The 12,015-nt window shown below is 52.2% G+C and overlaps 1 protein-coding gene across 2 annotated transcripts in view; it reads right to left on the bottom strand.

The window, feature by feature from the left end:
- ZFYVE26 (zinc finger FYVE-type containing 26) overlaps window positions 1–9,959 on the bottom strand; it is an 86,546-nt gene extending 76,587 nt beyond the window's left edge. For both annotated transcript variants that reach the window (XM_029076328.1, XM_029076331.1), the window contains exons 1-4: window positions 9,914–9,959; window positions 7,758–8,054; window positions 5,518–5,596; window positions 2,453–2,542 (exon numbers count right to left, since the gene is read on the bottom strand). In XM_029076328.1, the coding sequence (XP_028932161.1) occupies window positions 2,453–2,542; window positions 5,518–5,596; window positions 7,758–7,975 (387 nt within the window). In that variant the 5' untranslated portion in view covers window positions 7,976–8,054; window positions 9,914–9,959. The remainder of the gene's footprint in view (window positions 1–2,452; window positions 2,543–5,517; window positions 5,597–7,757; window positions 8,055–9,913) is intronic.
- Window positions 9,960–12,015: the final 2,056 nt, after the last annotated feature.

Below are 12,015 nucleotides of genomic sequence, written 5' to 3'. Positions count from 1 at the left end.
TTGGGAGTCCCAGGTCGTGGGTTCGACCGCCGGCTCTGCCACTTGTCAGCCGTGTGACTACGGGCAAGTCACTTCACCTCTCTGGGCCTCGGTTCCCTCGTCTGTTAAAACGGGGATTAACCGTGAGCCTCACGGGGGACGACCTTGATGACCCTGTATCTACCCCAGCGCTTAGAACGGTGCTCTGCGCATAGTAAGCGCTTAACAAATACCGACATTATTATTATTAGCACTTTGGGCGTCCACACCACTCCGACCACTTATTCTTTCACGGCTTGTCTTAACGGAAAGAGCCCAGGTCCGGGAGTGAGAAGACGTGGCTTCTAATCTCAGCTCCGCCGCTTGCCCGCTATGTGATCTCGGACAAGTCACTCCACTTCTCTGAGCCTCAGTTTCCTCATCTGCAAAACGGCCAGTCGATACCCGTTCTCCCTCCTACTGTGAGCCCTATTTGGGACCCGACTGTCTTGTACTTACCCCGGGGGCTTAATACGTAGTAAGCTCTTAACGAATCCCACAGTTAGTATTATTATTATTAGTCAGTCAGTTGCATTTACTGAGTGCTCACTGTGTGCAGAGCACTTTACGAAGAGCTCGGGAGAGTGCAGGGTGGCTTAGCGGAAAGAGCACGGGCTTGGGACTCAGAGGTCGCGGGTTCTAATCCCGGCTCCGCCACTTGTCTGCTGCGTGACCCTGGGCAGGTCACTTAACTTCTCTGGGCCTCAGTTACCTCATCTGTAAAAATGGGGATTCAAAAACGTGAGCTCCACGTGGGACAATCTGATTACCGTGTATCTCCCCCAGCGCTTAGAACAGTGCTCAGCACATAGTAAGCGCTTAACAAATATCATAATTATTATAATTATACTATAACAATAAGCAGACACACTCCCAGCCCTCATTACTTTCTTTCACTTATTTATTCCCCACTCCGTCTTTTCTTTTCCTTCTAAGCCCAGTTTTATATTTTGTTTTCTTCCTTCTCCCGGTAACCGTACAGGGTTTATCCCGGCGCATCTCTCCCTTCCACTGTAAAATACGGAGGGCAGGGGCTGTGTCTGTCTATAGTATTTGCCCCAGTGCTCAGATAATAATAATAATGATAATGTTGGTATCTGTTAAGCGCTTATTATGTGCAGAGCACTGTTCTGAGCGCTGGGGTAGACGCAGGGGAATCAGGTCGTCCCACGTGGGGCTCACAGTCTTCATCCCCATTTTACAGATGAGGGGACTGAGGCCCAGAGAAGTGAAGTGACTTGCCCAAAGTCACACAACTGACGAGTGGCAGAGCCGGGATTCGAGCCCATGACCTCTGACTCCAAAGCCGGGGCTCTTTCCACCGAGCCACGCTGCTTCATCACAACAGCCAGACAAGTGGGATTATCGACAGACCGAGAGGATGAAACGCACCCTCTCCGGCTGGCCTCTCTGTTCCAGGACGGACACAGCTGAGTTCTGACAGGCGTACGTGGTTTGAAGCAACCTCTTTCACTCCCAGTCCATCGGTGGTATTTACCGACTGCTTACGCTGTGCGGAGCACTTTACTAAACGCTCGGGAGAGTACCACACCACAGAGTTGGCAGACAAGTTCCCCGCCCGCAAGAACCTTACAATCCAGAGCGGGAGGTAGACATTAAAATAAATTACGGATCGGTACGTTAGCGCACCGGGGCTGAGGGTGGGGCGAATATCGAGCGCTCAGAGGATGTAGGTTCAAATTTGTAGGTAAAGCAGAAGGGAGAGGGAGAAGAGAAAACGAGGGCTTAGTCGGAAAGGACTTTTGGAGAAGTCGTGATTTTAATAAGGCTTCGAAGGCGGGGAGAATGAGGGTCTGTGAGATGTGGAAGGAGGGAGTTCCACGCCAGAGGCGGGACGCGGGTGAGAGGTCGGCGGCGGGACGGACGGGATTGAGGTAAAGTGGGTTAGATCGATATAAGGGGAGCGAAGTCTTTGGACTGGGTTGAAGTTGGAGAGCAGTGAGGTGATGATAATTAATAACTATGGCACTCGCTAAGGGCTTTCTAGGTACGGAGCACCGTTCTACACGCCGGGGTAGAGACGAGTTAAGCAGCTGGACACGGTTCCTGTCCCACACGCGGCTCACACTCTTAATCCCCATTCTACAGATGAGGGAACTGAGGTCCGGAGGAGTGAAGTGACTTGTCCAGGGTCACGCGGCAGACACGTGGCGGCATTAGAACCCACGACCTGCCGACTCCCAGGCCCGTGCTCTACCCGCGAAACCACGCTGCTTCTCTGTAAGACCCCACCCGGAGGACAAATGGCAGTGTGGCGATAGTAATAATGACGACAGTAATTGTTAAGTGCTCACTCTGTGCCAAACACTGTTCTGAGATACATGGGACCGAAGTAAAGTGGGTTAGGTTGGTGGCAGGGGAGTGAGGAGTGCAGGCGGGGTTGGAGTAAGAGAGCGGCGAGGTAAAAACCCACCTCGAGCACATCTTCTGAGATGTCGTCTGGCAGCTCTTCCGCTAGCAGCAAGAACTCGGTCTCTCTCCGGAGGGGAGCCGGGAGCAGCTTCTGGATGAATTGTAGAAAGCGGTCTTGAGTTACCGTGGCCGAATAATGATGATGATAATGATGATAATGGTATTTATTAAGCGCCTGCAATGTGCCAGGCGCTCTACTAAGGGCTGGGGTGGAAAAAAGCAAATCGGGTCGGCACAGTCCCCGTCCCATATTGGGGCTCACGGCCTCAATCCCCATCTTCCCGTTTTCCTGTGCAACTGAGGCACAGAGAATGATAATGATAAAAATAATAACACCATAATTATTATAATTATCACACAATAATATTCAATATAGCATTATTACGGCATTTGTTAAGCACTTACTATTTACCAAGCACCGTTCTAAGAGCTGGGGTAGATACGAGGTAATCAGGTTGTCCTATGTGGGGCTCACAGTCTTAATCCCCATCTTTCAGATGAGGTCCCTGGGGCACAGAGAAGTTAAGTGACTCGCCCAAGGTTACACAGCAGGCACGGGATTAGAACCCACGTCCTCGACTCCCAAGCCCGTGCTCCCGTCCCAAGGCCGGGCAGCAGACAGGCGCTGGAACCGGGATTAGAACCCACGACCTTCTGACTCCCAGGCCCGTGCTCTAGGCACCTCGCCGTGCTGCTTCCCCTCGACGTGGGCGGAACACTGTGCTAAGCACTTGAGCGAGTAGACTAGAGTAATGCCCGCTCTCGTGAACTTTACAATCTAGAGGGGGATTTTTCCACTCTAGCTAGGCGCGTCATAGCCCACACTTCGTCCCAACCGAACCTGAGCTGAGTCCTGTGCCTGTGATGATCAGACCCGGGTCTGGTCCAACCGGGACAGGAAGAAGCCGGAGAAAGTAAAGAGAGAAAAATCTTCGCCATCTAAATGCGGAAGCGCCTCTCTACCGTCCTCGGCGTCTCTGCTCGGGCGAGGCGGGTGGGTGAAGGGGAAGGAGAAGTCGGGGCGACCAGCGCGGTCTCGTGGATCAAGCACGGGCTTGGCAGTCCGCAGGACCTGGGCGCTAATTCCGGCTCTGTCTCGAAACAGCATGGAGTAGAGGATAGAGCCCGGGCCTGGGAGTCAGAGGTCAGGAGTTCTAATTCCGGCTCCGCTCCCTAATCTAATCCCTCGGTTACCTCATCCGTAAAATGGGGATTGAGACTGTGAGCCCCATGTGGGACGGGGACTGTGCCCAACCCGACTTGCTTGGATCCACCCCAGCTCTTAGTAAAGTGCCTGGCATATAGTAAGCGCTTAACAAATGCCGTTATTATTATTATTATTGTTATGTCACCTGACCTCTCTGGGCTGCAGTTCCCTTATCTGTAAAATGGAGATTAAGACCGTGGGCCCCGTGTGAGACAGGGACCGTGTCCGACCTGATTCTCTTGTCTCTACCCCATTCATTCATTCAATCGCATTTATTGAGCGCTTACTGTGTGCAGAGTAATAATAATGTTGGTCATCGTTGAGCGCTTACTATGTGCAGAGCTCTGTTCTAAGCGCCGGGGGAGATACGGGGTAATCAGGTCGTCCCACGTGAGGCTCACGGTCTTAATCCCCATTTTACAGATGAGGGAACTGAGGCCCAGAGAAGTGAAGTGACTTGCCCACAGTCACACAGCTGACAAGTGGCGGAGGCGGGATTCGAACCCATGAGTACTGTACTAAGCGCTTGGAAAGTACAATTCGGACACGAATAGAGACAATCCCTCCCCAACAACGGGCTCGGAAACTTAGTAGAGTGCCTGACACATAACAATCGCTTAAGAAATGCAATTAAAAAACCCCCCAAAACATTGAAACTTGAAACTGGCCCTTTGAGGCCGGGGCAGCGGGGCAGGGAATTCCATCCAATTCCGCTGAGGGGACAAAACTACAAAGAAGGGCGAGACGTATTTGAGGTAAATAAAGGTGCTTATGAAAGCCCGTACTGCACAACTGTCCTGGGAAGCTACATATTTATATAAACTGTACGGACGGACGAGGACTGTGTCCAACCTGATTAGCTTGTCTCTACTCCCAGCGCTTAGCGCAGTCCTTGCATTGTTGTAAGTGCTTAACAGATACCGTTAAAAAAAAAAAAACCAACCCCAAAGCAAAAAACTAGGGCCTTTGGTAGAAACTGTGCCTGGACGGGTGAGGAACAAAAACAAAACCCAGCTGCTCTGGATCTGGGCAGAAGAATGGGGAAATGAAACTCTCCAAAACAGGAAGACGTCATGCGGCTTAGAATCCGTCTTTACGACAAGTAGCCCCTCACCATCAGAGGGGAAAGTTCATCTGGATGGAGAAAAGCAGTGTTTGTGCTATTAAAAAGACTTCACCAGTCACATTAAGGTTTTTCTTCCCCTCAGGAACTCAAGGTGAACTAGAAAAATGAATAACTGCAACTCTTGATTCTCTGATTCGTGAATTCTCTCACTCCCTGTTTCTCCTCTTCCCTCCGGCTGCGGCTTTTTGGTCCCGTTGCCACTGGGAAAGAGACACGTTTCGAGACAGTCGATTCTGCTCCACCCCGGCGGCTCCACGGAGGGGTCTGGAGATAGACGAAGTCGAAACTGTCCGCTCCCACGACCTATTTGTTTTCTTGGGTTTTTTTTTTGAAAATTTCAATTATCCATGCCCCGCCCCGTCGGTTCGGACAATAGAGTCGCCGGAATTTCAAGTCACAGGATGCTTCCTCCCCCCACTTGCTTTTCCTCGTGCTCTGCATAACCCATTCCCCAGTCACATGCCTTGCAAGGAGCTGGGCCAGAACACAACTTTCCTGAAACCACGATCCACTTTGCTGCAAAGACATCAACAGGAGTCACGGTCCAAGTGACTTGGGTGGGAAAAAAAAAACCAAACCCAAAATCCAAGTCACCCTCAAAGGGAAAGCAACAAAGCCCAGATGAAATGAAATGACGGGCAACATTAAAGTCCTTCCATCCTCCCCAGCTTTCGCATGACTTTCTGTACCCACCTGAGGAGTGAGTTTGAATTCTAAAGTGCGAGCCTCTTACCTTGTCCCAGGCCAACCACTTCTCCAGGACCAGAAGCCAGACCCAGGCCAGTTTCTGGGGGCTGAAGCCCGCCCCGCACCTAGAAACGTGAAACATCGCACCTGGGATTACACAATAACCCGGCGTGGTATTCGACCCCCTCCTCCCTGGGTGAATCTAGAGATTACCGAGGTGCCCTTTGAACTTACATTAATTAGGGAGAGAAACTCTGCAAACAAACAGAACTAAGCGGTTTGAGTTAGCTAATCCAAAGATTGAGAGTAATGACGGCGAAACAGTCTATCACAGGCGAAAACTTCACTGAGGCCTTTTGGGATTTTAGAAGTATTTCTGTGCTCTCCTTTCCATAGCCTCGCTCCTAATAATTCTATTTATTTATATCGATGCTATCGATGCCTGCCTACTTGTTTTGTTATCATTCTCCCCCCTTCTAGACCGTGAGCCAATTGTTGGGTAGGGATTGTCTCTATCTGTTGCCAAATTGGACTTTCCAAGCACTCGGTACAGTGCTCTGCACACAGCAAGAGCTCAATAAATAACACCTGAATAAATGAATCCAAAAAGATGGGTTCGGAAGGTTTGTTTTTCCGTGGCCGGCGGCAACCTAAGTCCAACGGTCTTCAACTGGAGGCCAAAGCCGCCCCAGAAAGGGTTTAAAAGAAACGCGAAAGAGCAGGGGGACAATCTGGTTACCCCACACCACACCGTTGAGGCTTGAAAGATAAAGTTAGAGTTTAAAGGGAGACGGGTAGAGCACGAGCTTAACAGTGAAGGCGGCTGTTAAAACAGTGCTGTCATTCCTCTTATTTCCCAACTGGGACCGCTGCATTTTCCTGTCGACATCACCTAAGTAGCAGGGAGCGAGCAGGTGTTGTCTTGGAAGGGAGGGGGAAAGGGCATTTCAGATCAAATTGGAGGTCCCACCCGCAAGCTTCTAAAACCTGGGGCACCACAGTAAATCCGACTGCGGGCAGGGGTCTTGACAAGGTCGGTGGGCTGCAACCAACGTTTAGCAGACAGATGAACCTGCGTAATAGTAGCTTCCTTGGGGAAAGTGCCTGGGGGGTGGGAGATAGACCCCTCACTCTAGCTTCAGTCCGCCCATCGTATTTGTTGAGCACTGACTGTGTGCAGAGCACTGCACCGAGTGCTTGGAAAGTCCAATTTGGCAACAGATAGAGACAATCCCTACCCAACAATTGGCTCACGGTCTAGAAGGGGGGAGAAAGATAACAAGACAAGTAGGCAGGCATCAGTAGCGTCGATGTAAATAAACAGAATCATTAGGAGCGAGGCTATGGAAAGGAGAGCACAGGAATACTTTTAAAATACTTTTAAGCGGTTGGGAGAGGAGGATAAAGCAATATAATAGGCCGGGGGAAGTAAAGGACCTGATGCCCACACAGGGAAGCAATGTGGCCTAGCGGAAGGAGCACGGGCTGGGGAGTCAGAAGGACCTCCCCGTTCATTCATTCATCATTCATTTGTAGTTACTGAGTGAGTGCTTACTGTGTGCAAAGCACTGTATTAAGCACTTGGGAGAGTGCAATACAGTGACAGACACATTCCCTGCCCACAATGAGCTCACAGGTCTAGTCCTGGCTTCAGCATCTCGTCTGCTGTGTGACCGTGGGCCAGTCACTTCATCTCTCCGGTTCCCTCATCTGCAGAATGGGGATTAAGACCGTGATCCCGCCTTCAGACAGGGACTGTGTCCAACCTGATTCGCTTGTATCCATCCCGGTGCTTAGTACAGTGCCTGGCACATAGTGAGCGCTTTACAGATGCCACAACTATTATGATTCCCTTCTCTGGGCCTCGGTTCCCTCATCTGTAAAATGGGGATTGAGACTGCGACCCCACTTGGGACAAGGACTGTGTCCTACCTCATGAGCTTGCATTCACCCCGGGGCTTAGTACAGGGCGAGGAGAAGGAGGAGTAAGAAGAGGAAGAGGGAGAAGAGGAAGGGGAAAAGAGGAAGAAGGAGAAGAGAAAGGAGGAGGAGAAAGAGGAGGAAAAAGAGGAAAGGAGAAGAAGGAGAAAGAAAAGGAGGAGAAGGAAGAGGAGAAGGACAAAAAAAGGAGGAGGAGAAAGACAAGGAGAAGAAAAAGGAGAAGGAGGAGAAGGACAGAAAAAGGAGGAGGAGGAGAAGGAGAAGAGAGGAGGAGGAGAAAGAAGCGGAGGAGGAGGAGAAGAAGCTGAGGATGGCTCCGTGTGTGTGTCTGTTGGCCGGGCTTACCTGAGGCGGGTCGGGCAGGCCACCAGGGCACGCAGGATGGCCTCCAGACGGTGGGGCTCGGTGGTCGGGGTCTCGGTGCCCGGGCCGGTCCGGTCCGGGGCGTGCAGCTGGGGCAGGCAGGCCTGGGCCAGCTCCCACTCCCCGCGCCGCAGACACCCGCGGAAGAAGCCGAAGAGCTGGTCCAGGGCCGCGGCGCTCTCTCGTCCGAACGGGTGCATCGTGGCGGGTTCGGGGGGAGCGGGGCCGTGGGCTACAGTCCGCCAGCTGCCCCAGAAGGGCCCCGGCCTGAAGCGGCGCCTACAAGCAAGCACGTTTGAGGGTTGGCACCAACGTCCACCTTTAAACACCCGACGTGCGCACACACATGCCAACCTTCTCACTCCATCTCCCCCACGTCCTTCCTCTGGCCCGGAAGTCCCTCCCTCCTTGTCTCGGACAGACGATGACCCTCTCCCCTTTCGAAACCTTATTGAAGGCATTCACTCATTCAGTCATATTTACCGAACGCTTACTGTGTGCACAGCACTGTACGAAGCGCTTGGAAAGAACAGTACAGCAATAGAGAGGGAAAATCCTTGCCCACGTTGGGATCCCAGTCTGGGGACGGGGGAGGCAGACACCAATACGAGTAAACAGACATCAGTAGAAATAAATAAAATTATAGCCAAGAGGCCTTCCCTGACCAAGCCCTTCTTCCCTAGTCTCCCACTCCCTTCTGCATCATCCCGACTCGCTCCCTTCATTCATCCTCCCTTCTCAGCCCCTCAACACTCATCTACATATCCCCTAATTTATTTATTTCTATGAATGTCCGTCTCCCCCCTGCTAGACTGTCCGCCCGTTGTGGGCGGGGAATGTGTCTGTTACATTGTTGTACTGGACTCTCCCAGGCGCTCGATACAGTGCTCTGCACACAGCAAGCGCTCAATAAATACGATTGACTGACACCAGCCCATAGTGTATCATTCATTCAATCGTATTTATTGAGCGCTTACTATGTGGAGAACACTGTACTAAGCGCCTGGAGTGTACAATTCGGCGACAGATAGAGACCATCCCTGCCCTTCTAACCCCCTGGAGAGTTATTCATTTGGGGTTCAGGAGTTTAGACAAGCGGCGTGGCAAGAACACAGGATTGGGAGTCAGAGGTCATGGGTTCTAATCCCGCTCAGCCACTGATCATTCAATCGTATTTACTCAGCGCTTACTATGTGCAGAGCACTGTACAAAGCGCTCGAAATGGACAATTCGGCAACAGACAGAGACGATCCTCGCCCTTCTAAACCCCCGGAAAGTTATTCATTTGGGGTTCAGGAGGAGTTTAGAGAAGCAGCGTGACAAGAGCACAGGCTTGGGAGTCAGACGTCGTGGGTTCTAATCCCGCTCCGCCACTGATCATTCAATCGTATTTTACTGAGCGCTTACTATGCCCAGATCACTGTACTGAGCGCTTGGAATGGGCAATTCGGCAACAGATACAGACCATCCCTGCCCTTCTAACCCCCCGGAGAGTTATTCATTTGGGGTGCGGGAGGAGTTTTGAGAAGCAGCGTCGCAAGAGCACAGGCTTGGGAGTCGGAGGTCGTGGGTTCTAATCCCGCTCCGCCACTGATCATTCCATCGTATTTACTCAGCGCTTACTACGCCCAGATCACTGCTGGACAACTCGGCAACAGATAGAGACCACCCCCGCCCAACGACGGGTTCACACCAGCTGTGCGACTTGGGGCAAGTCCCTTAAACATCTCTGGGCCTCAGTCCCCTCTCCTGTCAAATGGGGATTAGGCCAGGTGGGGCAACCTGACGCCTTCGGATCCCCCCTAGATCTGAGAACAGTGCTTGGCACATCATCAGCGTGGAGCGAAGGCCATCATTATTATTTTTATTAATGCTAATGGGCCAGCTTTTGCTGTCAGGAACGTGGGCCACTCGGGCTGCCCAGGCCGTGACCTTTGACCCCGGGGTTGGTCCCCTGGGCGGCCCTGCAGGCTCCTCCCGCCCCCTTCGCCCCTTCCCCTCTTGGTTTCTCAAAGGGATGGGACCCCCACACCCCCCCCCCCCAAGGTGCCACCTTCCCGGGGGGTGCAGGGGGAGCTGCCCCTTGCCCGCTGCCCCCTGCCACGCCAGACCCCTAAGGCCCCAAAGAGGACACTGACCTGAGCCCCGCGCCGACTCCTGCGCAGGCGCGGCCATCGCCTTGGGCGTCCGCTGACAGGCCCCGCCCACCTCGGCCTCCCAGCCAATCCGAGCGACGCACACGGAAGGCGGGACTCTCCGGGCGCCATCTTTGTAAAGGGAATTGAAGCCACGGGACCCGCCCACAGAGGCCCGTTACCCTCCCAGCCAATCCGAGCGACCCATACGGAAGGGGGGGAGACGCTCCGGGCGCCATCTTTGTCAAGGGCACTGCAGCCCCGGGGGCCGCCCGCCGAGGCCGATTACGCCCCAGCCAATCCGAGCGACCCATAGAGGGGGCGGGACTCTCCGGACGCCATCTTTGTAAAGGGAACCGACTAATTAAAAACAACGATAATAATAAAAATTATAATAGTGATGATGGCATTTGTTAAGCGCTTCCTATGTCCAAAGCACTATTCTAAGCGTCGGGGAAGGAGAGAAGCAGCGTGGCTCCGTGGAAAGAGCCCGGGCATGGGAGTCAGAGGTCATGGGTTCGAATTCCGCCTCTTAATAATAATAATAATGTTGGTATTTGTGAAGCGCTTACTATGCGCCGAGCACTGTTCTAAGCGCTGGGGTAGACACAGGGGAATCAGGTTGTCCCACGTGGGGCTCACAGTCTTCATCCCCATTTTACAGATGAGGGAACTGAGGCACCGAGAAGTGAAGTGACTTGCCCAAAGTCACACAGCTGACAAGTGGCCGAGCCGGGATTCGAACCCATGACCTCTGACTCCAAAGCCCGGGCTCTTTCCACTGAGCCACGCTGCTTGGCTGTGGGCAAGTCACTTCACTTCTCTGTGCCTCAGTGACCTCATCTGTAAAATGGGGATTAACTGTGAGCCTCACATGGGACAATCTGATGAGCCTGTATCTCCCCGAGCGCTTAGAACAGTGCTCTGCACGTAGTAAGCGCTTAACAAATACCAACATTATTATTATCATTACAAGGTGATCAGGTTGTCCCACGTGGGGCTCCCAGTCTTCATCCCCATTTTACAGATGAGGGAACTGAGGCACAGAGAAGTGAAGTGACTTGCCCAAAGTCACATAGCTGACCGATGGCAGAGCCGGAATTCGAACTCTTGACCTCCGACTCCCAAGCCTGGGCTCTTTCCACTGAGCCACGTTGGAACTGAATAATAGTAATAATAATAATAATGATGGCATTTGTTAAACACTTCCTATGTCCAAAGCACTGTTCTGAGCACTGGGGAGGATACAAGATGATCAGGTTGTCCCACGTGGGGCTCACAGTCTTCATCCCCATTTTACAGATGAGGACACTGAGGCACAGAGAAGTGAAATGACTTGCCCAAAGTCGCACAGCTGCCAAGTGGCGGTGTCGAGATTCGAACCCATGACCTCTGACTCCCCGGCCGGGGCTCTTTCCACTGAGCCACGCTACTTCTCTCATAATAATAATAGAAATAATGATGGCATTTGTTAAGCGCTTACTATGTGCTGAGCATTGTCCTGAGCGCTCGGGAAGATGCAACATCATCAGGTTGTCCCACGTGGGGCTCCCAGTCTTCACCCCCATTTGACAGATGAGTGAACTGAGGCCCAGAGAAGTCAAGTGACTGGCCCAGAGTCACACAGCTGATCAGTGGCGGAGGCGGGATTAGAACCCACGACCTCTGACTTCCAAGCCCGGGCCCTTTCCACTAAGTCATGCTGCTTCTCTTAGAAGTCACGGACGCCGCCCGCCGAGGGGGATTACGAAACGGCCAATCCATTCATTCATTCAAGTGTATTTATTGAGCGCTTACTAGGTGCAGAGCACTGTACTAAGCGCTTGGAATGGACAAGCCGGCAACAGAGAGAGACCATCCCTGCCCAACGACGGGCTCACAGTCTAAACGGGGGAGGCAGACAGCAAAGCAAAACAGAACAAAACAAGTAGCCTGGCGTAGCTATCATCAACATAAACAGAATCATGAATATATATATATATATATATATATATATATATATGTGTACGTCATTAACAAAATAAATAATCAATTATGCAAACGAATATGCACAAGTGCTGTGGGTAGGGCAGAGGGCGGGAGAATGGGGAATGGGCAGGGGAGGA

The sequence above is a fragment of the Ornithorhynchus anatinus genome, chromosome 1, assembly GCF_004115215.2.
Source record: "Ornithorhynchus anatinus isolate Pmale09 chromosome 1, mOrnAna1.pri.v4, whole genome shotgun sequence".
Classification (NCBI taxonomy): domain Eukaryota; kingdom Metazoa; phylum Chordata; class Mammalia; order Monotremata; family Ornithorhynchidae; genus Ornithorhynchus; species Ornithorhynchus anatinus.
The sequence above is the reverse complement of the archived record's forward strand: the minus strand, read 5'-3'. Positions and strand labels throughout refer to the sequence as shown.